The 26666-nt window shown below is 43.6% G+C and overlaps 1 protein-coding gene, 1 long non-coding RNA gene and 1 pseudogene across 3 annotated transcripts in view; all 3 read right to left on the reverse strand.

Moving 5' to 3' along the window:
* The window catches only part of CFDP1 (craniofacial development protein 1), a 139521-nt gene that overhangs the window by 10390 nt on the left and 102465 nt on the right, over positions 1-26666 (reverse strand). The window contains exon 6 of one of the 2 annotated variants that reach the window (XM_060130502.1): positions 4805-4963. The exons of the other annotated variant lie outside the window; for it this stretch is intronic. Coding sequence (XP_059986485.1) covers positions 4805-4963 — 159 coding nt within the window. The remainder of the gene's footprint in view (positions 1-4804; positions 4964-26666) is intronic. 2 annotated transcript variants of the gene reach the window in all.
* Positions 1490-4389, reverse strand: LOC132510161 (cytochrome c-like; annotated as a pseudogene).
* LOC132509450 (uncharacterized) overlaps positions 14564-26666 on the reverse strand; it is a 32282-nt gene continuing 20179 nt past the window's right edge. The window contains exon 4 of the long non-coding RNA XR_009536996.1: positions 14564-14608. This is a non-coding gene — a long non-coding RNA (uncharacterized LOC132509450). The remainder of the gene's footprint in view (positions 14609-26666) is intronic.

Raw genomic sequence — 26666 nt, forward strand, 5'->3', positions numbered from 1 at the left:
ATTTTTGTTTTTGCCCATTTTTGACCTTCATATAAATGGAATTAAAACAAATAAATATAATACATGGAACCATACTGCATGAACTTCTTTGTGTTATTATGTTACTGAAATTTACCCATGTTCATTCCAATTGGTAAAGAGTATCCCAGTGTGTGAACACATCACACTTTATTTGTCTATTACAAATTGACATCGGAGTTGTTTCCAATTTGGGGATGTTATGAAAAGTACTGTTAATTGAGAAGCTACCTGTCAGTCTAACTGCCCCTCCTTTCAAAGAAATCTCTTTTTTCTGGCTGCTCTTAAGATTTTTCTCTTTGTCACGGGTTTCCTGCAACTTCACTCTGCAGTGTGGATTTCTATTTTATTTATCTTGGGATTCTTTGAGTTTTGAAAAGTCTGTAAAGAGGTGTCTCTCATCTCTTCCCACGCTGTCCTCCAGGAGGCTTAACTTTCCTCTTCCTTATTTTTTGTCTCTCTGAACAATATTCTGGATGATTTCTTCTGGCTCTTTTCCAGTGCATGTATTTCTCTTTTCTGCTGGTCTAACTACTATTAAATCTATCCCTCTCATTTTTAATTATGGTTATTAAATTTTTCATTTCTAGAAATTTTGTTTGGGTCTTTTAGGCCACGTTTTATAGTTTCTTCTTCTTGAAAATATTTTCAAGTTTGTCTACTTCTTTAAATACAGTAGGCATAATTGTATCAAAACCTGTCTCTGATATTTCCATTGTCTAAATTCTTTGCAGATCTGGTCCTGTGCCTGCTGTTTCTTAAGGTGCTTTGCTTCTTTATGTGAATATTTTCACACAGCAAAACTGCTTTTAAAAAATTGGACAGTAGGGCTTCCCTGGTGGCCAAGTGGTTAAGAATCTGCCTGCTAATGCAGCCCTGGTCTAGGAAGATCCCACATGCCGCGGAGCAACTAAGCCCGTGCGCCACAACTACTGAGCCTGTGTGCCACAACTACTGAAGCCTGCATGCTCTAGGGCCTGCGTGCTGCAACTACTGAGCCCATGTAGTGCAACTACTGAAGCCCATGTGCCTAGAGCTCATGCTCTGCAACAAGAGAAGCCACCGCAATGAGAAGACCGCGCACCACAATGAAGAGTAGCCCCCGCTCGTCACAACTAGAGAAAGCCCGCGCGCAGCAACGAAGACCCAATGCAGCCAAAAATAAATAAACTAAATAAAATTTAAAAATTGGACAATAATAATCCAATATTGACCAATGTAGCTTCAAATTCTATTAGAGCTTTACAAGAGGAAAGATGGGATAGCACTTACTGAAGTAGAATTACTATCAAAACACAAAAAGCACAACATAATCTTTTAACCTCAATTCCATCTTATTTTAGTCAGGACTGTATTACAGGAATATTTTTTATCACTATCCATGATTTGGATTCTTGTATAGGAGAAAAATTTAAATATGGTGTCTGTAAAAATGTCACAGTCTCATAATAAATATGGTAGAGGCCAACCATTACTCATAAGTAGCTTTTTTGAGATGTTATCAAATAGGACCTTTCCCCCTTAGTTTCAGCAGAGATCACTTTTGTTCCACGGTAATACTTCTTGGGATTCTCCACATATTCCCTCAGAGCAGACTCTCCCCAGGTGGCCTTTGCTCTCGTTGGCATCTGTGTAAGAGAATTTGGGGGCCTGACCAAACAGACCTTTCAGGTTTGGCTTGTGCTTCCCACCCTCTGACACTGTGGCACTGGGCACACTTCTCAGTAGAAATCTTCTTGCCCTTCTCGACAGTCCCTGTTTTGAAGTCAGCTCTCTAAGTTACATACGTGCTGGATAGGCTCACCCAGCAGCTGACTGTCTTGCTCTCATTTCTAGAATTTAGTTGCTATGGTCTAGTGAGTCTCAATCCAGGCTGTGCACGAGAAGCACCTGAGGAGTGATTTAAAGATACAGGTATCTGTGATTCTTTTTTTTAAAATTGAGGTATAGTTGCCGTACAATATTATATCAGTTTCAGGTGTACAACGTAGTAATTCGCAATTCTTTTTTTTTTTTTTGGCCCAGCCGCAAAGCTTGTGGGATCTTAGTTCCCTGACCAAGAATTGAACCCATGCCCCCTGCAATGGAAGCATGGAGTTCCTAACCACTGGACCGCCAGAGAATTCCCAAGTAATTCACAATTGTTAAAGGTTATACTCCATATAGTTATAAAATACTGGCTATATTCCCATATAGCTTATTTATTTTATACGTAGTAGTTTGTACCTCTTAATCCTCTACTCCTGTCTTGCCCCTTCTCCCTTCCTTCTCCCCATTGGTAACCACTAAGTTTGTTCTCTGTAAGTTCTTTTTTGTTTTATTCACTCGTTTGTTGTATTTTTTAGATTCCACATTTGTCTTTCTCTGTCTGACTTATTTCACTAAGCATATACTCTCCAAGTCCATCCATGTTGTTGCAAACGGCAAAATTTCATTCTTTTTTATGGCTGAGTAATATTCCATCGTGTGTGTGTGTGTGTGTGTGTGTGTGTGTGTGTGTGTATACACACACCACACAGATACCTGTGACTCTTGATTCAGCGGTGCACAGGGATGCCCTTGTCATGTAACTCTGGAAAAACCCCCAGAAGATTCTCATGCTTAGCCAAGGTAAGAACCAGAGTAATAGTTCCCTCCCTGGACTAGGGGTTGGGCCCTTTAATCTGCCAGGAGCTAGGAAAGGCAGTGAGTGGAGGTATGGGGTGGGCACTAGAGAGGGCAGGTGAGGAGAGCCAAAGGCAGAGCACAGAAGTCATCAGATCTGCATTGGAAAAATACAATCAGATCCGTGGAATCATCTGGCCAGGCGGAAAAGGCTCAGAGACAGAGGGAAAAGCAAAGAGCTTAAAAGTTGTATGCTATTAGCTGTTCCCTAACCCAGTTATGTGATTTTCCATTGCCTGAAAAGTCCTCATTGGGCAGATGTCCTTTTTAATCTTGTTTTCTCTTCCAGCCTACATTTTCTTATCTCTCCCTTATCTTCAACAGCACCACTCCTTACTTTTATAAGACCTCTATTAACAGAACGAACACTGTCTAACCCATATAATCAATCCTCAGAGAAGCAGTAAAGTGTGGCACGCACTGGCAGTTCCTCTGCTGCCTGAGATCACCAGGCAAACATGGAGAAGTGGCGGGGCTGAGTTACTAGAGCTGAGTCAGAGTGGGGAGGTTCAGGGCATGCATCAGAGGCCTTCTGCAGGTAACACTGACTCCTGCTTGTGCTTTCTTGTGGGCCCTTCCCCAGATGGCTATGGTACTTCTACCTCTGTCCTGTGGCAAACCATCTTTGACAGATGGACTTAGAAGTCTGGTAGTTAAACAAGCTCATAAAGTCATTAAAGGCATTTTTTTTTAAATCTACTGATCAGCTTCTACGTTCATTCAAATACTCGTGAAACCTAATCTAGAAAAATGACCCCCCCAAACAAATCCCTCACCTATCTTTATTATAATTTAGCTTATAAGTAACCTGAATGACTACCACTTAATACACACCTTTAAGTGACAGTGACGGGCAGTTCTGCAAAGGGCTTTATGTGGACAGGGCTTTATGCCTTTCTTATTGTGCTCCACTTTATTACACTTTGCAGATGCTAAGTTTTTTAACAAATTGAAGGACTGTGGCAATCTTGTGTTGTCAGATGATTGTCAGCATTTTTTAGCAATAAAGTATTTTTTAATTAAGGCTTGTACATTGTGTTTTAGATATAATGCTTGCATCCTTAATAGACTACAGTATCGTATAAACATAACTTTTATATGCACTGGGAAACCAAGACATTCCCATGACCCACTTTATTGCGATATTTGCTTCATTGCAGTGGTCTGGAACAGAACCTGCAATATCTCTGAGGTCTGCCTGTGCTATATACATATATGCATGATATATATATCACATGTTTTGTCTCATGAGAGCCTCACAACCACCCTAAGGGTGGTATTTCTATCTCAGTTTTACTGGTGAAGAAGCTGAGCCTCAGGGATGCACAGCGACTGCAGGGAGAGCCCCTGCTGGAGAGGGGCAGGCATGTGGAGTACCAGGGCTGTCTGATGGGCCATGCACACTTCCTTTCACTGTTAGGGGTGGGGAGTGTGGACCTTGAGCCATGGACCCACTTCTGTCGTAACTTTGTTCTTGGCTCCTTCTGAGGTTCCTAAGTACTCAGTGAACACCGTTTCTCTCAGGACATTCCTGTACACAGTTTATGGACACCTTCTTTGTATTCCAAAGTGAAGAGGAAAAGGGTGCATGTGATAGCCCAGATGCTGTCTGAGGGCTGGTGTGTCACATAGGTTGAAGCCAAAGGTGAAGCCCCACCCCGGGCCACAATGACACGGACAAAAAAATCCCACAATACCCGACAACATCTAGGCGCTCTGTTGACTCTGCGTTTGATGCACTGAGCTTGTCTGGCTTCTCAGAAGGCCAAATAATTCAGATGAGACTGAGGCTGATACGGTGAGCCAGATCTGACCACATGAACAAACGAGGTGACTTACAGTTCATGGGAGCTGCAATTCAGCAAATTCAGCTTGGCAGACGTGCCTCTCCCCGAGAGAAGTGCTGCTCACGTGCCCCCCCACCCCCTTCCTGTCACCCCAATGTTTTCCTCACCGACAGGACCTGCCCACATTAGAACACAGCTTCAACAACAAACCAGAGAGCTCATGTTTTTTGTTTTACCGTGAAAAGCTCCTGCCTACTTAAATTGGGTGGCGCATGTGCAATGAACTAGCCCAGGGTTTGGAGGATTTTCAGAGAATAGAATGCACTGCTTCTTACCCCTCCTTTCCCCGATTGTGGATGGCTAGTTCTTCGCCAATGCCCTCCTCCTCCTTGAAGCTCTCCCAGTCCAGCTTGGACTTCTCTAGGGTGCTCATCTTCTGCTTCTTGGCTCCTATTTTCCCCAGAAGGCTGCTCATGCCACTCGATCTTTTTAACCTAGGGAAAGCAAAAACATGAAACATGTAGCAGGTAAAAACTCTAATCTCTTGATTAATGGTTTTTCTGATTGGCACGGGCCTCCCTACATTCAAGCGATTTATCTTAATGGGAGCCATGTTTGCATCCAGGGTACTTCCTGTCGCTGTGGAGAGCACAGTATGGAGACCAGAATCCTAATGCACTCTTCCTGCTCAATACCTCTGACCACTCTAACGACCTGGGGATAGGAAATCCTGAAGACCTCTGTCTGCTCTGTATGACAGACAGGTCTCTGCTTGCAAGGAGGGAGAAGTGCAGCATGATTCAGACACGGTTTTACAATCACATGCCTTGCTTCATATTCCAGCGCGAACCCTGTGACTTTAGGCTAGGTATTTAACTACATCTGCCTCGGTTTCCTAATCTACAAAGTGAATGCTTACTCACAGGGCTGTAGCGTATCCTCTATATAAAGTGCTTAAAACAGGAGCTGGCACAGAGCAACGGGGCAATAAATGTTATCCATCCTGAATCACTGTCATCATCTGTGCACTAAAGCCCCAGGGAATCCTTTCAAGAGAAAGAGAACCAGATCCCAACACTGATGAGCAAGAGTTACAGGATCTTAAAAAGACCCTAAGATCAGTTTCCTTTCAACTCCTGTGAGTCAGGACCCTGGTTTTTCCCAGGAGGTGGAGAACATTCCTCATCCTGAAAGCAGGGAATGTACAGCCTGTGCTCTACTTGCTGGTTATGCTGTCGTGGATGGTGGGAGAAACCCCATACGTCCAAGTTCAAGTCCTGGCAGGTCAAATGTTTCTAGTCAATGTTAAATGTATGAGATAAAATAAGCAAGACAGAATGCAGCTAGTAAGAAGGTGGTACTAGGGGAAGGAAGTATGGAATGAACATGGCTTTTGGTCTCTTTAGAAAGTAAAACAAGTTATATACCAGCATACAGGAAACTAGAAGTCATTTTCTGCTTTACTGGGATATGCAAGACGGTTAAAACATTTAAAACCTCTCTGAGCTAACAACACAAGGCCTACTGACAACATCAATACTAATACCTCTCACTTGCCTAGAAGGCTCATTACCCAAGTGTTTCATAGCCATTTCTCATCTTACTCTCCCTAGTGCCGTGAAAGAGGACCACTGAGTCTCAGAGTTGGAGGAGGAACTTCAAGATGATCTTGTGTCTCACCAACCATTCTGAAATCCCACCTTCCTGCAGCACAGGGCCAGTGAGGGGTGGCTCACTACCTCTGCCCTGGAACGAGCCGATAGGCCAGTGTCCACACTGAACATGAGACTCCTGGGGCTGAACCATTACCCTCCACACTCTCATTAGCTTCCCTGTTGTGGTCATACCCTACTACAGGCTGTCAGCTTAAGATCAACTCACAAGAGGCTGGACAGGCATCACTGTCCTCATTTCGAGTTGGACAAATAAAGTGCAGAGAGGTTACATGATACAACAAAGGTCAAACCAACAGAAGATGCAGATCCAGGGCAAAACAAGGCTTTTCTGACCCTCAGTGTGGTGCACTGTGCTGTCTCACTTCTAACGTGAGAAGTTACTTGAGAGATTTTCTGACGGCTATTTTATTCCCAATTTGCTTAAGGATTTTCCAAAGAGCTCTTTATGAGCTTTTGATTCATATCTTCTAATTCTTTTCCGGATAACGGTCCCTACAACAATCTCTCCATCAACACACACAGACTATATTTTACCAGGAACAGAGCATAAGTGGGGAGGCAGAAACTTAATATGGCTCAAATCTTTCCCCTTCTCACCTGCTTCACTGCTACTGTCCTGGTTCTCATTTTTATATTCTCACCTGGATGATTAAGCAGGCTCTTCACTTGTCTCCCTGACTTCTGTCTTGTCCCACCATCACTCACCTGCTCCATCCTGGCATCTATCCTACATGCTGCCTTCACCGTGAATTTTTGAAAATATGAAGCTTATCACGTCTTTCTGGTTAATGTCTCCTCCTTGACCCCTAACTACTCTTACAATAAAGTCTAAACTCCTTCGCTCGCAGAGTTCTTCCTGATCTTCTCTCGCCACATCTCCCCTTGCAACCTACACTCCAGCCACACCTGCAGTTCACCTCTCCTGGTCCCCCTCCCATTCATCTGGTCTTGCCTTAGCTTAGAAACCGCTTCCTGCAGGAGGCTTTCCCAGACCCTTCCGCCAGTCTCTGAACTAGATACCTCCTGCTAGTGTTTCTACTGCACCCCTGTTCTTTTCCCATTACGGCACTGCTCCTCTCCGTAACAGGTGCTTGAGGGCTCTACGTTCAGCTGCTGCTGCACTGCTCAGCTCTGAGGAAGCTCAGAACCACTGCGGACAACATCTCACCAAAACCACGCACCTGGAGGCTTTCCATTTCTGGCCGCAGGGTGTCCTTTGACCCCGCCTACATGCCAGAAGCACTGTGGTGGAGTGGTTGTGGCGGACAGGAGCTGGTGGCTAAATGGCCCAACCTCTTGTCCTCACATAGGCAGTCCTGGGAGGTACACTGAATGCTTCTCAGAAGTCCTGATGGCTCGTGGCCTTGGAAATGCGGGCACTCTTGTATTGGCTTTTCTGCCTTCCCTGCCTCACTTTTCCCACCCCCTTAACTCTTGCTTCTTGGGACACCTCCCCAACTAAACCACCTGCACTCAAAGCCTTACCTAAGGTTCTGCTTTGAGGGGAATCTAGCAAAGATGTTGAGGAGAAACATGACTTTCCCTTTGCAGGCTCTATATTGTGTGGATACTTAAGTTCTGGGTCTCCAAATCTCTCTCTAGCACATGGATATAGTTCTGTAAACAGTGGACACTCGATAAACTCAACAATGTCACCTGGATCACAGAACCAATTAGTAGGAGAGAATCAGATTTTTGTAGAATAAAGGTGTTCAGAACACTTCTAAATTGGGGAATTCTAAGGGGAGGAATTTCCACTTATATTTGCCAATCAGCTCTCAGCAACTCAGGGTTCCCCATTTTATCTGGGCAGCACCACGGCTCTGTACACCATCTCTCCCCGACAGCCTACAGCTCTGACAGTATTACCAGAATATACCATCTTTTCAAAAAGTCACTTCGAGAAGTCTATGGGAAAATGATTTTTGCCGCATACCAGCGAAAAAGGTTCTAGAAAAGGAAAAGTTGTAATCCCCCTTTAAATGAATATCAGCAAAATTTCACCTGTGCTATTATGCTTTAGGAGAAAGCTTCTATGTCTGCTTGCACTGGATCATTAACACGGTGTATGATTTCCTAATCTGATGGCCTCAAAAGCAAAATTACCCCTCTTGTATTTGAGGCTAAATCAAAGTGAACGACACATTTATAGTAGCAGCCAAAACATGCGGAGGTTCATCATCACGGAGCGACCAGCACTTGGTTCCTGGAACCTGGAATGTGGGGTCTCACACTCACTCTCCACCTTGAAATGGGGCTTTAGTGGCATAATCCTGGCATCATTCCATTGCAATTGTCAGGAAGGCAGATTTACCCTGACCTTGGACACATCTCTGCTGTTAAAGTTCATCCACCAGGCTTTCGGGAAAGCTGGGGCAGGCAGGAAAGAGCCAGATTCTGGGCAGTGGCTGCTGGCTGTCTCTATTCTGCTGTGAAGGAAACTGCAGAGAGCGCCTCGGCCTACGGCTCCCCCTCTCAGAACTGCAGCTAGGCCAGGAGGGAGCAACTTCAGCACTGGCATCCCACAGGCATTTAGCAGGTGTGTACACTGGAAAACAGGGGAAAGGGGAAGGTCCGAATTCCCTTGGAGACCTCTCTGCTGTCAGCAGGAACCAGTGCAGTTTCAGGCATCAGAGCAATAGCAACACTGACTTCTCTTTGTTCTGGATCCTAAGCCATAATGGCAAGGGACTACCAGAAAGTCGGCTTTGACAGCCCAACCCCTCCCCCAGCTGCAGATTTTCCAGTCTTGGTTCTAAAGTGGGGTGAGCTGTGTCACAGAAACCACATTCAAGAGAACCTTCACCCACCTGTTAGAGGTCAAAGTCCACAGGAAGGCACCCTGCACTTGCTCCCTCACAGACTGCATTCAGAAGGTTATACTCAGACATATCCAGACTACTGCTGCCGAGGTGTTTTCAATGTAACAGTGACATTTCAACCGCCTCCTCCTACTCTACTGATCTTACGACCGTAAGTTCGATGTGAGACTAATCCTGTCTGAGGAGCACGACCTTCACTCTAAGCAGCTGGCTTCCGTGCCATCAGAGAGTATGGCTGAGTGCACAACACACTTGTGAAAGAGCCTCTTACTAAGCCTTTTTTCTTGTGCTTTCTGTCCTGTTCTCCATCAATCAGCAATTATCCCAATTCCCTTCCCACTGTACCAAGCCCGATGACGTGTCCCAACACCAGACACCAACCAAGACCTCACAAAAACATATTCAGAATCTCAGAAGAGTAAAAGGGACAAAAAGGGCAAAATGACCATTGTCTTTTTCCTTGCTGAATTCAAAGTTTACAATGATAATTTGCTAGAAATTATGCCGCCTTTTAGCCCCCAGAATGGAAGTTTAACAAAATTCACTGCAACTAAATGATAAACTCCATCCTGTTGAGTCTATTATAAAGATATTAAAGTAACATGTTTTCTTTGCTCCAGTCCCATGAGCACGGACACAGAGTCATTCAAATGATTTGTTTCGTAGCAAAAGCACTGCTTTATCTGGCCATGCTCAGTGATGCTCTGGATCCTGCTGTTTATTTATGAGAGGTACTGGAAAGGAGCTGGGAAAATAACTTCTTAAACAGAAACAGAAAGGATGAGAGGACACAACAACTGGTTGTGAAGAAAAGGTGGGAACATCTTTCCCATAATCTTTAAAATTGGCCTCAGGCACCCAGCTGTCTCACAGAATAGAATTTGAGGTTTGGGAATGAATTTAGAGTCATTTGTTCATTGGACTCATCCAACAAAGATTAATCAGAAATTACTGTACACCAGACAATGTGCTTGGAACTGGGGATACAAAAATATATAAAACATAATCTTTGGCTTCCAGGAGAAAATCTAGTAGAGGAGATCATCATCCAAAAAAACTGTGACCAAATACTATCAGGACACAAAACAGGGAGCGGCTGAGAGGCTGTTTAATGCAACCTCTTTATTTCAGAGATGAGTTAACTAAAGTCTAAGAAGGTTAAGAAATCTGCCCAAGTTCACCGTGGGAGACTTGGGTCTAGTACTCAGTGCTTTTGACACCTGGCCTGTCTTCTCCACCTTGCTGATACTAGAGCTGAGGACAGATAACCTTTGGAGATCCCTTCCACACACCAATTTCACTGCTGATTTTGGGGTTGGGGAGGATATTCTTATTTTCCCTGTTGTCCTGGAGCTTACTGTACACAGGGTCCATGTCTTACTCATTCTTGGCTCACCCAGCGTAGTACAAAGCCTTGCCATGGTACATGACTACTACATGTTTAATATGATTCGATAATGGACTTATCCAAGTGAATCTTCTCTTATAACAGAAGGATTTAACACTGCACTTGGACCAACAGGAAAGAAAAGGAAACGCCAAAATTGGACAAGCAAGGATAGGGTCAACACATGTGCACGGAAGCACTACTGACCTTTACTTAGAACTTCAACATACAGAGCCCAGCTCAAGCCTACGCCTTCTCTCTCACAACCTGTTTAACCACTAACATGCAAATTATTTGGAACAAAGATTCTTTGGCAGAGATATGCAGTTTCCTTAGTATTTGTCATCTGTTTACAGTCATTCGTAAGGAGTGGACTTATTTGTAGCTTACCCATGGACTATTTTCCAGAGCCATACAAGGGTCTGGAACTGGCATGGTACTTCCTGAGAAATGGGAAGAGAGTTTATGATGAAATTCTTCAGTGAGAGCTGTCTGATTGAAACCACTATTCTCTTTCAGATCTTCTTTGGATTAAGCTGAAATCCCAAAGAATGAAATGTAAAGCCCTAGTCTCTGGGCCAATTTCACTCCCCACCTGTGTAAGTCTCTAAATAATCTCCACAAAGCCCAACACAAGATGACTCAAGGAAATGGACTGGAAGCCAGTGGTAAATTAGGAAAAGAGTTTAAATCCCATTCACTTCCCAACATTGTATTGACAGTATTCTATGGGACATCGGGACTCAGGAAAGTGGAAAACCAGAAATATTGACATTGATACACTGCCAGCCAAAAAAAAGGCATCTATCAGCAAAAGGTGAAATAAAAGCTGGCAAACAGCAGCAGCTTCCGTTTTTGTACAAATAGAAAACAATCTGCTACTCAGTTATTGATCTTATGCCAATCCAAGAGTAAAGGGAGGGACTTCCCTGGTGGCGCAGCGGTTAAGAATCCGCCTGCCAATGCAGGGGACACAGGTTCGCGCCCTGGTCTGCGAAGATCCCACGTGCCACGCGGCAACTAAGCCCGTGCGCCACAAATACTGAGCCTGCGCTCTAGAGCCTGCGAGCCACAACTACTGAGCCTGCGTGCCACAACTACTGAAGCCCGTGTGCCTAGAGCCAGTGCTCCACAACAAGAGAAACCACCGCAATGAGAAGCCCGCGTACCACAATGAAGAGTAGCCCCCACTCGCCGCAACTAGAGAAAGTGCACATGCAGCAGCAAAGACCCAACGCAGCCAAATGTAAATAAATAAGTAAATTAATTAAAAAAAAAAAGAGTGAAGGGAACGTAAGTTGGTCTGATTTGATTTCCGCTGCTCTGCATCTTTATAGCATGTCTATGAAACATACCTGATGATTCTGGTTGCAAAAGCCCTGAATTCTAAGCTTCTAAAACACTATATTATAGAAAAAGCCCCTTTCAACTCTTCCTTCCCTACCTGTTAAGCACAGAGGTCTATTTTGCCTGCTTTGGCCTTTGAGCTGCTGCTGGGAGGACTATTCTAGCTGACTTGGTTCTGTTTAAATGGACAGCTCTTCCTATAGAAGACATTCATTCACAGTCAGTTCTCCCCAGAGCAGCAGGGATCCTCTAACTGCACAGTTTCTGGTCTCTCTTGCGATAAAGGTCATTTATTTTTGAGACAAGTAACTTGGGGTTAGGGACTCTCAAGTGACTGAAATGGACTTTTTCTCTGGGACAAACTAACTGATCTGTTGGGCAGTAGTTTATTTGCATCATATGCCAAGAGAAAGTTAATGCCCCTCTTTGTGAAGAACAGTCGTCCACTGGTCTATTGTTCTGCTGAAACCAGCTCAGTGGGCTTGCGCCCCTTGCCACAGAAGGCAATTGTTTGTTTTTATTGTTGTTTGTCTTTATTAATCTGCCTAGTTCAGACCTTTCAGAGAGGCTCAAATTTAGACAAGCATTAGGAAAGAATGGGTCCTTTCCCACACCATTCCTTGGTGCACGTGAGGCCTCTGCAATGCTTGGTTCACACACTTAATGCAGAGAAAAATGCTGTATGAAGATGCAAAAGGGCTTGCGTTGCCAGGTGGGTGGGTGAGCTTTAGGGTATGCGAGCATCCAGTGCACTCCTGCTTCTGCGGTATGGAATGTGATGGCACAAGAACAGCAGTGTGGTCTACTGAGAAATTTCCCTCAACTTTCCTGTTTGAAAAATGTCAAACTGACAGAAAAGTTGAAAGCAGAGAACGACTATTACCTAAACACTCTTCACTTAGATTAACCAATTATTAACATTTTGCCACATCTGCTTATCTTTTTTTGGGGGGGTGATTCATGCTCCTTCACCTCTAAATACTTTGCGTGTGTCTCCTAAGGACATTCTTCTACATAAACAACACCTTATACCCAAGAAATCTCACATTGATAGAATGGTGTACTCTAACTTAAAGTTCATATTCACATTTCCCTCAGTGCCTCCCCAACGGCCTTCACATTTGTTCCCCATTGCCTCTAATCAGGCACCACATCTGGGGTTCCCTTAGCCTCCTTTAATCTAGCACAGTCTTCTGCCTTTTGTTTTGTTTGTTTTTTGGTCTTTGATAGTCTTTTGAGTCTAGGTTGGTTGTTTTACAGAATATTGCTCATTTACGATTTGTCTCTTTCCTATACCAAATATGCCATGTACATGAGGTAGGGTACTTCTTACTGCACCATCACATAGTAATGGACACATAGTGTCAGGTCAGCCCAGGACTCATGATGCTAAGTGTGGCCCCTTGGGTAATGTGGTGACTGCAAGAGCTCTCATTTGTAAATGTACATTCTCTTCTCTGTGATTAATTTGTAATTAATGTGTAATATGTAGAATAATACCTTCAGGAAGTTCTGACTGCTTAATTCATACCTCACCTATAATGCCTTGGCCATGTCTAAGGACAGACTGGGGTGAATGAATAGTGAAGGACCCTATTTGAAGGATAAATATGCAGAAAATCCCAAAGGGATCATAAAGCTCTGGCTGTAAGAAAGTCTCTAAAAAGGGAAAAAGCAGTAACTGGAGAAAGGCCAATGGTTATGAGATCATCAGCAGAGCCCTAGACTAGATCTGCCAATGGTGAGCACAGAGGTCTCTGGCCAACACGGAAGCATTCACCTCGATACCTGGATACTCTTCTCAAGGGCTGGAGGCCTGGTATGCGTAGGGTTAAGTGACATGAAGTCAGTGGCAAAGCAAAACCCTCTGGCCTACCCACCAGACCTGTAGGAAATACTACTGAATTTCCCTTCTCCTTTGTCCCACTCCCCTGTGGTTGTATCTCATTCCCTGGGGAAGAGATAATGCCACATCCCTTCCTGCCTCTGCTCCAGCAACTTCCTTCCTCACACCATTCCCATGATGGGGGCTCAGGGCAAAGCAGGGAAGGGCCTCCACCATTTCACAGCAGTTGGGGAGTGAAGGAGGCCTGGGGGCTCTCCAAGGAGGAAATGTTTAGTTTATTGGGAATGAGGGTTATGCCTGGGGAGGGGAGGGACACTTTCCCCTTGAGGTGCAAACTGTTGTTGCTTTAATTTGTATGATCAGGCAGAGTTGGGGAGAATAATGTATTGACCAACACAAACAGGCCATTTACATTTCTGAGACCGAATTTTAAAGGAATTATTGAATACAGCTTCTAACAAAGCCCATAATGACATTTTTCTTTATGCAGAACCCTGGGAGCTCAACTGAGGAAGGCACAGCTTGTTTTTCCTGATACTGCTTCCATATGGGCTCCAACCAATCACAGCCATAGAGGCAAAGGAGAGATGAGGCAGAATCAGGATCTGGCGGCTAACACATCAAGGCCCTTCCGAAGGAGAGCTCTGTTGGTTTCGTCCTGTGACTGCACCAGGCCAGGGCGGCTCTGCGGACGACCTGCCTGGTCTGAGGGCAGGAGCCACACTCACCCTGATCGATCCCATCAGGAAAAGAGCACATCTGTCAGAGACACCAGCCAACATGAGAAGCAAAGCCCAGAAGATACATGTGCTCCGACTGGCTTGTTTTGGCTAATTGCTGATTCAGGAGTTGGCATGTTTTCTCAAACCTCATTCTGTTGTTTGACTCCCGGCTTGCTTTTTCTCAGGCAGGTCTCCATCTCCTCATGAAAATGTCTGAGGATGTCAACATAAAATACATTTTTAAATTCTTGGCCACCTCCCAGGCTGAGATCAGGTCGAAGTTTCAGGATGCGTGGGGTGTCCTCAGTCAGACCAGATGAGTCATGCCTGCGCTCCTTTCTAGAAATGGGCAGGCACATTAGCCACAAGGCTTTGAACACACAGGAGTTAGCTAGCACACATTTTGCAAAATTACTCCCCTCCATGCCTCACCTTCTTACCACTACTAAATAAGCATGCAGTGATTCCCGACACCTCACAGTTCTGCCGTGCGTGTGCGTGTGTGTGTGTGTGTGTGTGTGTGTGTGCGCGCATGTGCACTTTATGGTCCTTTCATTAGATGGGGCTGAACAGTAAGAAAGGTAATTTCCAGCACTTGACACTCCTGCTGGGGCCCTGACTCCAAATCCCTCTCAGGGTGGCATCTGCACTGTCAGTCGCTCGCTCGCTTGCCAGGGCATCTTCTCTGGCTTCCCAGAAGCCGCTATCCTGGTAACTCAGTGGGCAACTCAACGAGGCCCAGACCCCAACCTGCCCCACTCCAGGGCAGCTCCCATCTGTCCTCAAAAAGCCAGGACACACCATTATCCACAGTTTTCCCATTGTCACAGGACCCCTTTACAATCTAGGATTTAAAGAGTCCTTGGGAAGCAATTACCTGCACAAGCATGATCAAAAGAAGGGGGCTGTTTCAAGCCTGAGCCCTAGGTGTCACTTTGCTAAAGCAATGCAATGGATTTCAACAAAGAAAAATATCTGTTCCCACGGAGTCTGGTACAGAAAGCAGAAAACTTTCTTTTTACTGCACTCAGGAAATGGTTTTCATAGATGTTAACCGCAGCTGGGTAATCTGTATAACCACAACATAGTTTCTCTTTAATAAGTGGAAGATTTTTACCCACTGCATCACTGACTACCAAAAAGAATTCCCACCCTCCATCTCTAAGGCAAGAAAAAAATGATAAGGATAAGTAGAGTCCCTTTCCTTAATCTGCCAGCTAGGGGTTGCTAAAGTAGCTTTTTCATTCAGAAATGTAGACTGTTCTACGAGGTTCCTGTCATCCAACCCTACTGCTGAGTGGTGGAGGAACCTTGAACAAATCCAGTTTCTTTGCACGCTGGGATCCCCTCAGAGCCTTTATGACCATGATCCACAATGGGTCACAACGTAAATGTATGACTATGGGTCACAATCAATAAGTCTGAAAAAGGAGCTTTAGCGACTACTGGCTGGGAGATGAAGGTGTGGTGAAACAAAGCTGGCCAATGCTGCCACGCACAGATGGTTCAAGAAAATGAGAACAAATCAAAGCAAATTCCACCAACTAAAGATGTGAAGGGTGGACTGTTCAGTTCTCTGATTCATCCTTGTATATTAACCATGTGTCCTGGGAAACCTGGCATCACTCTCTCCCTGCTGTGAGAGCAAGGCCTCTGACCTGTGGCTTCTTGCCCAGAAGCCAGGAGCAGCCTGGGAGAGTCTGTGGCCCTCTCCTTGGGGGCAAGTGGCTTCACGATGCTGCTCCCATCACTGTGAGGCCCAGCTGGTAATTCAGCAAAGACTGAGTGAGCATGTTCACCATTCTCACTGCCCAGACGAAGGAAGGAGGTTCGGAGCTAGGGGTGTCGACACTGACGGTCTCATGTGAATGATATAACTAAAACTAAAAGGGCACCCACGCAAAAACACACAAAACGAAAATTTACCTAGTTGTAACGAGGAAGAGCTTTTCTCTAAGAGTGAAGATAATAGAGACGATAACCCAAATATATAAGCTACTAAAATGATTTGTATTCTAAAAGAATGCTGGAAAATCTGATGACACATCATTTTTTATTCTCAGTTAATACTTTTAAAAACAGCTTTACTGAGATATAGTTCATATACTATTCACTCATTTAAAGCATGCAAGTCAATGGTTTTTAGTATATTCAGTTGTACAGCCATTACCACAATCTAATTTTGGAACATTTTATCACCCTCTCAAAAAAAACCCCCTCATACCCATTAGCAGTCACCACCATTCCTCTAGCTCCAGGCAACCACTAATCTATTTTCTGTCTCTACAGATCTGCCTATTCTAATATTAACAGTTTTATTTACTATTATTTTTATTTTTTTGGCCACTCGGCGTGGCATGCACGATCTTAGTTCCCAGACCAGGGATCGAACGTGTGACCCCTTCAGTGGAAGCACAGAGTCTTAACCACTGGACTGCCAGGGAAGTCCCAGACAGCTAATATTTTTAAATCTTAAGTTTAAGATTATACAGTTGGTATCTGTTGTAGCTTCCTATGAGAAATACATTTAAACTTTCAACTTGTCCCCTATGTTGATAGTCATATGAAAGTTTCCTAAGGGTGAGGAAAATCAGAAATCTAGACTTCAGACAGGAATACTGGAATATCTGAGCACTGCTTATATAGCTAAGTCCCGCATATCAACAGTACTACTTTGGAACTGTGTTTTTAAAGCAGTGAGACATAGTGGCTTAGCATTCAGTGCAGAAACCTGCCCCTGCCACTTAAGGTTTTTTTTCTTTTAAAACCCTGGGTGAGTAAATTCATCTGAGCCTCAAGTAACCAATTAATAAAATGAGGATAATAATAACTACCTTGAAGCATGATGATTAAATGAGATATTCATCAACTCAGCCTTTATTCATTGAGTGCCTTCAGTGTACCAGACTCTGTTGGCCACTGAAGATAGAAACACAAATTTCTTATCCTCATTTAATTCACTTGCTTGAGACAGATATGCAAACAAGAATTAGATTATGAGAAAAGCGCTACACAGCAAGTGCAGTAGGAGCCTAAGAGTGTGAACTGCGGAAGGCTGTAGAAAGGGAGGGGGAGGTGTCTGAAACGTGAAGGATGAGAAAGAATTTGCCAAGGGGACAACGTGGGATAGGAAGTCCAGAAAGAGATAATTACATGCTCAACGTATGTGAGCGCACTGAGCAGCATAATACCTGGCACACAGCAGAAAGTCAACACTTCCTGTTGTTCCTGCTCTTACCCTCTCATGTCCTTGAAAAGATGCTTCTCTAGAATACAGAAAGAAATTAAAATCTTGCTGCTGCTACAGAAAAATGATTGATCTGAGACTTTAGGAGTTGCTTGTTCTATCTTTTCCTGAGGCTAATTCACCTCTGGCAGCAAAGTATATTTGAAATTTTGACATTTTCCCCCACAAACTTCCAATTTTGAAAAGTTTCAAACCAAGGAAAGTTGATCTCCCTTGTCTAGAACACTCCCCTTGCCTACAGAATGGCCCACTATTCGGACTTGTCTGACTGTTAATGTTGGCTTCTTTGAGGGTATCTGGGAGGCTTCTGGCACTCGATCCCTGGACTGCTTTTCTCCATGTACACTCACTGCCTGAGTGATTTCACCCAGTCCCAAAGCTTAAATACCATTTATTTGCCTCTGACCTCCAAATGTCCTATTTTCAGCCCAGACCTCTCTCCCTAACTCCAGAATTTCACTCAACTGCCCAGTGGGCCTCTCCACTTGGATGCCCAGTAGACCTCGCCTGCAGCCGCTTTCCACACCTTAGTAGAGGGCAACAGCACCCGCCAGGTACTTACCTCTCCGATCTCCTCTCATAACTAACCGCCCGACTCATTCCGCTTCAGGCGTGCAACACCTTTGCAAGCCATTCCTTCCACCTGAAATACTCTCTTCCCACATAACATCTTGTTAACTTCCTTACCTCCCTCAAGTCTGTGCTCAAATCTCAAACTTCTCACTGACACTTAACGCTTACTAACCTATTCAATACTCTAAACTTAACTCTCACCCCACAGTCCTGATTTCCCTACCCTCCTCGGATTTCCTTTTCTTCGTAACATTCAGCATTTTCTAACACACCACATAATTTATTTATTACGTTTAACGTCTATCTCCCTGCTGGAATGGAAACTCCACAAAGGCTTGAGCCAACGTCTGTTTTGATCACTGATATAACTCAAACACCCGGCACAATGCCTGGCACTTGTTAGGTACTCAGTAAACGTTTGTTAAAAGAATGTATGAATATTGGGAAAACGTATCAACTTCGTATATTATAAATAGATTCCAATAATGATATCTACTAAAATAACAACTCTTGATGTTGGCTCATCTCATAGCTGCTGTCCATCCTTCACTGGGTTTTCTTCTACAGGAGACGTAAGTACTTCAGAGCAGGGACAGGAAAAGCATTTGTTCATTGCAACAGATGGCAGACCCCTCCTTGAACGGCTGTCAGGAGCCTGGAATTTGTCTTAGGCTGGCCTCGGCACCACTGGATGAGAGCCTGCAGAATGCTCAACATCCTTGCCGTAAACTGTAATCTGGGGTACACAGGCTAAGCAAGTCCTAATTGAAACGCAAATAAGGGACAGAATTAAGGGGAATGCTGGATGAATCTTTGCTTTTTTTTGGTCTATGACAATAGAATTTGCAAGACAAAAAAAAATGGGGCTTCCCTGGTGGTGAAGTGGTTAAGAATCCGCCTGCCAAGGCAGGGAGCACAGGTTCAAGCCTGGTCCGGGAAGATCCCACGTGCCGCGGAGCAACTAAGTCCGTGCGCCACAACTACTGAGCCTGCTCTCTAGAGCCCTCAAGCCACAACTACTGAAGCCCACACACCTAGAGCCCATGGTCCACAACAAGAGAAGCCAATGCAATGAGAAGTCCACGCACCACAACGAAGAACAGCCCCCTGCTCGCAGCAACTAGAGAAACCCCGCACGCAGCAACGAAGACCCAACGCAGCCAAAAATAAATAAATAAAACAAATAAAAATTTTAAAAAGTGATATTTGCATTCATATTTTGTGATAATGAAGCCCTGGAACAACCAGGTCAAGAGACCTAAGGATGAACTTAGCTGAGGGTGGCAAATGAGTCTTTTTCTCTTGTCACTGGCTACCTCACAGCCAGGCTACTTTCGTCTGTTTGCTCTTGGGGGCTAGTTTTAAAGTCATACACTCTACTACGTTATGAGCCAGAAGCAATGCCTGAGTCCAGCCTTGAAGCTAAAACCAATACTGGATGGATGTAATTGGAGCAATTAGCTAACTCAATAATCAGCCAACTGAACAACTTCTTGTCAGAAGCTGCCAGAAAGAATTATTCAGGTGTACAGATTTGCTACAGGCAGCAAACTGAGCTGCAGCAAAGATGACCACTCCCTCCAGCTGTCACAACCAACTATGTCAAGGTAAGAGAATCATGCAGATACGACTTTCTCGCTTGTTCAGTGGGCAACTGAGTTGGTGTACCCAGTGGAAGGGATCAGATGGTGAAGAGCACCTAGAAAAAGATGCAAAAAGGAGTGGGTTCTTCTCACTGCTGGGGGTCTGGCTGCCTGGTGAGAAGATCCTAAAAACTTCCAAGGCAGGGGGGCAGAGGGGGGCGGGGAGGATGAGGTCATATACGAAGATTCAAGACTTCCAAATGGCTTCTGACCATGGAGCAATGTCCTCACAATTCTGAAGGAAAATCATTTTCCACCTATAATGTTATACCCAGCAAAACCACTAGTAAAATGTGAAGACAGAACAAAGTCATTTTCAGACACTCCAAGTTTCAAAAATTTATCTCCCATAAATCATTTCTTCAGGATGTAACTGGAGGATGAGCTCTATCAAAACGAGGGAATAAACCTAGAAAAAGTAAGACAAAGGATCCAAGAAACAGGGGAGCCACACAAAGAGGGATGAAAGGCAGGCCCAGAACAACAGCTGCACAGGAAGCCGAGAGAACAAGGAGCCCAGACCTGAGCAGGAGGATGGAAGGCTCCAGAAGGGACTGGGGATGGGATGTAAATGACAGATTATCTGACATAGTGGAGAAAAATACTGAGATGGATTTCACAGCCTTGTTGGAGAGTTTGGGGAAAATGTGATAGGGACACAGAAAATGAAGCAAACTAACAAATAACATACATACATAAAAGGAAATACAAGGGTAGTCCACACCTGGGCTCAGGGGAGGGGCAGTACAAGAGTGTTAATTCCTCCTCTTCCAAAACAGGAGTTGGTGCTTCTTAAAGACTAGAATTAACAGGAAGTTAATAAATGATGTCTTTTTAAAAATGTCTAATATTGAAAAAACAATAAATAACCGTATACTAAACACAGTAGTTTAAATCACAAACAAAATAATACCAGAAGAACTAGCTAAAAGAGTTTAAAGTGGTTGCCTCTGGAAAGCAGGACCCAGGCCTGGGTCAGGAGACTGCATAATACATTTTTTTTTTATAGATTTTTAAAATTTTATTTTATTTATTTTATCTTTGGCTGTCTTGGGTCTTCGTTGCTGCACGTGGGCTTTCTCTAGTTGCAGCGAGCGGGGGCTACTCTTTGTTGCGGTGCGCGGGCTTCTCAATGGGGTGGCTTCTCTTGTTGCAGAACACGGGCTCTAGGCGCAAGGGCTCAGTAGTTGTGGCTCGCAGGCTCTAGAGCACAGGCTCAGTAGTTGTGGCGCACAGGCTTAGTTGCTCCACAGCATGTGGGATCTTCCCAGACCAGGGCTCGAACCTGTGTTCCCCCGCATTGGCAGGCAGATTCTTAACCACTGGGCCACCAGGGAAGCCCTAATATATTTTGACTTTTCACACTATGCATCTGTATGACTTTGAACTGATAACCAACCTGGGTTAATAAATCTTAATGTGCCTTTTAGCAGAAAAAGAAAAGAAAGGAATTTTTCTGAGGAGTCATCAGTCTGGCTATTTCTCCATTGGAAAAGCTGGTGAAATGATCTGTTCCCCAGTGAGTGCACTGCTGAAATGATGAAAGAGATGAAAGCTAGAATACTCTTCCCGCACTTAATAGAAAAGGTTTTGCAGGATCATATTTATTTCTCAGTAGGGTTTGTACGCTGTTAAATTTTAGAAAGACAAAAATCTTAGATGCCTGCCCCTTCAGATATATGCTGTGCTGCAGAGTCAAAGAAAATCAGGGGAAATGGCTAAAAAGGGACATGCCTCTGTCAAATGAGAATTAGGAAGGGAAGTCTGAAATGTCACTGAGATTGTCATCAAGCCAGAAAGTTTGTTTTAAATAGGGGGAGGGAAGTAAAAAAGGCGATGAAAGGAAGTCTTTAAAGCCTTTCATTCTATATTCTGGTAGAATATAGCCATTATTAATACAGCCCATTCCTTCTTTCGCTCTCTCTACAAGCTGATTAAAAAAATAAGAAAGGAAGTTATGGTGGTTAGAGCAGGGCATTAATAAGATGGTCTGACTTCTGGGCTGCACTCCTAATTCACCTGCTGTGTGGGCTTGCCCCACCCTGGATAAATCACTCCGTCACATTTTTTACTTCAGTGACTGAGACGTAGACCAATTTAACTCTGTGAGAGGCCGTGAACATTGTTAATCATTAATACTCTGCAAGAGCCTCTGTGGAGAGAGGTACTGCAGCATCAGTTACTCATGATCATCTGGAAAGGCCAACAATCATCCATGACTTGCCTCCTCTTAAAGCACCTGGCCCACCATAGCTGTGGAAAGGTTTGCTTTTTCTCCTCCTGTAATTAATTAATCCAAACAAAACCCTTTAAAACAACAGAAACATGTGAAAAGAAACAGGAAAGAGGGTAATAATAAGGACAAACTGTTGCAACAATCCCACCCGTCCAGCCAATCTTGCCAAGCCTGAAATGCTCTGAAAAACATCTATCTGTATTTCCCTGGGATGTAGATACCAGGAAAAGGCTGCTTGCTGGCCAGCAGACCTAGCCCGGTGTTGTATAGGAGAAACCATCGGCTGGAAGTGGTGCAGTGGGTGGAGGAGGTTTCCACCAGAACGAAGGAGAGAGAGGGAGAAAAGGCCAGGTAAAGCACAGTAAGAAGCTTCTTGACCCACTTTTTAATTACTCTCACTAAACTGTTAAAAATAAGGCTAAAAAACAAAAACAAAAGGTGGAACACTCCCAGCACAATCTAAACCCCACCAAACTGAAAAAAGTCTGGAGAAAAGAAGACCTCCTATTCAGCAGGTCAGTTGAAGGGCTAAGGGAATGCGTATGGAGGATGAGAAATGGCTCAGCTGCCCCTAAAATCAGTCTCCCTGTGAACACATTCCATGGACTCAACTAATTCAGTGATCCTTCTGGAGCCAGCCATCTATTTCATGTTGGCCTCCCATCTTATAAATGCTGTAACCTACCCCCTAGTCAGGTTTCAAATACTCCTAGCTCTCTTGATTTACAATGAAACGTTGACTATCAGAACATGATGTATTTGCCATAAGTCTTGTCAGTGACTCTTTGCCGTTTGGGGGGAAAAAACCTTAATTTAGTTTATGCATATGGTCAAAATACAAAATGACCAAAATAATCCCCTAGCCACCGATTCTTTTTCTCTGAAGCAACAACTGTTTACCAGTTCCTGGTGTCCTTGTGCAGTGTTCTCTGCATATGCAATCACTGACAGTCCACAGGCTATCTCCTCCAGAAGCTGATTTCCTAGAGCTGTAGGTAGGACCTAATTTCCTATCTGAACACTTAAATCTCCATATATTTAGTTTTTATTGTGGTCTGGAAATAAAGCTCTGCAAGTCAGAGTTTTAAAATCTGCTTCTTCCTGCCAGAGCTATTTCATGCATATCCAAGCAGTGTACATTTGTATATATTCTCTCCCCATCCTGCACATAAATGACTGTATACCTCTACACTATCCTGCTCCTGGCTTTTTTAACTTATTTATGTATTCCAGGGATCACTGTGTATCAGTACATAGAGCACTTTCTCTTTTCCAAGCTGCGTGTTGTTCTATTGTATGGAAGAACCATAATTTATCAGGCAGTCACTACTATGGACTTCAATGACAATCTTTTACCATTACAAACACGAGAGCCACATCCTTGTCAAAGCACTATTATCTAACTTTGGGATCTCTGCCAATCTTGTGAAAAATAGCATCTCCTTGTCATTTAAATTTGTTTCTCTTTTTATTAGGGAAACTCAGCGTCTTTTCTAATGTGTAAGAGCCATTTATATTTCCGTTCTGGTGAGTTTTCTTTGCCCTTTTAAAAACTGGGTGATTGATATGTTTCTTATTGATTTGTAGAGGCTCTTACTAGGGAAATTTGTACCTTGTTTGGATTTAGTTGCAAATGGCTTTCTCCTAGTTTGTTCTTTGTCCTTGTTTATGGTGGTCTTTGCCATGGGTTTTTCTTGGCTTTTTTTTTTTTAGGAATGTATCAGCATTCTTTTAAAAAGGCTTCAATCAAACTAAATGTCCATCGACAGATGAATGGATAAAGATATGGTGTGTGTGTATATGTGTATAGTAGAATATTACTCAGCCATAAAAAAGAATGAAATAATGCTATTTGCAGCAACATGGATGGACCTAGAGATTATCATACTAAGTGGAGTAAGACAGACAGAGAAAGACAACTATCATATGGTATGGCTTATATATAGAATCTAAAATATGACACAAATGAACTTATATACAAAACAGAAACAGACCCACAGACATAGAAAACAAACTTACAGCTACCAAAGGGGAAAGGGAGGGAGGGATAAATAAGGAGTTTGGGATCAGCAGATACACACTATTATATATAAGACAGATAAGCAACAAGCACAGGGAACTATACTCAATATTTTGTAATAACCTATAAGGGAAAAGAATCTGAAAAAGAATACATATATATGTATAACTGAATCACTTTGCTCTACACATGAAACTAACACAACATTGTAAATCAACTATACCTCAATAAAAATAAAATAAAATAAAAAGACTTCAACTGTGCTGTGTCTTAGTTAAAATGGACTTCCCTACTAAGGCAGGTGACATCAGAATGGTCTGTTTGCAGAGGGGAATGATCCAGCTGAAGTGAGAAGATGACGGTGCGGGATTAAGGGGATAAACACAGGAACAGGCAAGGTCACTGAGAGGAGCAGGGCACGCAGTGGATGGGGGACGAATACGGTACTAGGAAGGGCAGGATCCACAGGTACAGGCGCTGGACAGATGGCAGAGCTGCTGCTTCTAAACTTTCTCCTTTTTTTTTTTTGGGTGGGGGGGCAAACTGTCCTACTTTGAAGCACAGGTCCTGAGGCTTTACTGCCCCTTGTCCCTCCTTATTGTCACCAGCTACGGCCTTCTCCAGTCACTCCCTTGTCACTGACAGCTTGTTTGTTCTTAGACTCTATCAGATGATTTCAATATCCAAAGATGATCCAAACTTGTTCTCTCAATTTTTCAAATTTCTCAGAGTCAGGTAACTTTCTCTTTAGTCCAACTCAGCCACCTACTTGCATAGGCTTTCTCTGACAATCCAACAAACCTCCACAACCTTTACTTCAAAGGTTCTACTCTCTGATCATTTCCTCTTACCGTTCTTGGCTCAAATGCTTTAGTACTTCCACTAACTTCAATGGCAAATCCAGGAAGGAGGAGGAAAGAGAATTTGGAAGCAGTGATGGGGTACAAGGAAGATATTTATTTCAACTCCAGGTTTTGGGAAATGAAAAGTGTAGGAGAAAAAACAGCAGCCCCCTGAGGTTGCTGTAGGGGAAGCAGTGTTTCCAGGGGACCACTTGGCCCAGTTTCAGTGAAGGCATAAGGTAAAGGGATTATTCATCAAGGAAGTTGAATCAGCAGGGGCTCGGAATGTATCACCCCAAAATATGCCACTTTGGCCTATTGATATTTTGAATTAAAGGTACTTGAGAAATAGCCAGTAAAAGAAGGACACTGATCCTCCTTTGTCCCGGTAATCAGCAGGAGATAACCTCCCACGGGAAAGGTACCAGAGGGGTAGAGGGCATCCTTCTCACCAGATATAGGGAATCCAGGGCCAAGAATGCTGAATAAACCAACCTTGTTACTTCTTCACCAATTTACTACCCCAAGCCCAAACCCCTTTGTCTTGTCAGTTCTTCACAAATTTATTGTTTCTTTATCTAAAAGGTATAAAAGCTTCCTGTTTTGGTCACTTCTTTGAGTCTCATATTTTTGTGGGGCACTGGTACATACAAAATTAGATTTGTTTTTCTCCTGTTAATCAGTCTTATGTCAATTTAATTATTAGACTAGCCAAAGGATCTAGGAGGGAAGAAGGGAGAGTTTTTCCACTCCTACAAAACTGAAGGGAGGTCACTGAGCTCAAACTACATGCAGGTATGAAAGGATAGGGAGGGACGTGGTGGGGATAAGAATCTTAAAGATGAGTGCAATCTGGAGGCCTGGACTTGTGGTGGCATCCACAGTGGGTGTCAGAGTAGACCGTGACCGAGGGCTCTGGGCGGCTGCTTTCGCCTGCGTCTACAGATGTCACTGCTGTCAGGAGCATACAGCTGCTCAAGTTCCAGATTACTGACCTAAGGCATTTTCTGCTGAGTTTTCTCCCCCTTTATCAATGCTTCTTTTGTTTCCCCCTTTAATTTTTCTGGACAACATCCCTCTGGTAATTCTATAAAATAGGAATCATGAGCAGGAAACTGAGTTCTTGCACATGTGAAAAATGCCTTCACTGGCCCTTAATACCTGAGGGATAGCTTCCCTGGGTATGGGCTCTTAGGTTCTACAGTATTTTCTCTCAGAACTATGAATATGTTGTTTCATCATCCTCTTGCATCCAGAGTTGCCAATAAGACTCTGATACCAACACGATTCTTGCTTCTTTATAGGCTGGACTGTTTTCTCTATCTGGAAGCTTTTAGGATTTTTCCTTATCCTAGTCTTCTGAGACTTCAATTATATGTGTAAAACATATAAGTAAGCCCTCTTAACTTGATATATTCACAGTGGGCCCTTTCATTCTAAGGGTCTTATTTTCTTCTGTTTGGGAAATTTTCTTCTGTTATTTCTTTGGGTATTTGTTCCCCCCTCCATTTCTTCTCTCTTACCCCCAGAACTCATATTCTATGAACCCCAAAACTTCTGAAATGACTCCCTTTGTTATGGTTACTTTTCTGTCAGCCTATCTCTTTATGATTTTATAACCTAGGAAAATTCTTTGGCTCTTTCCTCTGCTCACTACTAATTCTCTTTAGCTGTATCTATTAGACTATGGAGTCCCTTTAATGAGGTTCTAGCTAAACAATCATGTTTTATTTCCAAGATCTAGGAGATAAAATTCATTCTTTCCTATAAGAGTCTGTTCTCGTTTCATGAATGAATTTTTTTTTTTTTTGCGGTACGCGGGCCTCTCACTGATGT

The sequence above is a fragment of the Lagenorhynchus albirostris genome, chromosome 19 (assembly GCF_949774975.1).
Source record: "Lagenorhynchus albirostris chromosome 19, mLagAlb1.1, whole genome shotgun sequence".
Classification (NCBI taxonomy): domain Eukaryota; kingdom Metazoa; phylum Chordata; class Mammalia; order Artiodactyla; family Delphinidae; genus Lagenorhynchus; species Lagenorhynchus albirostris.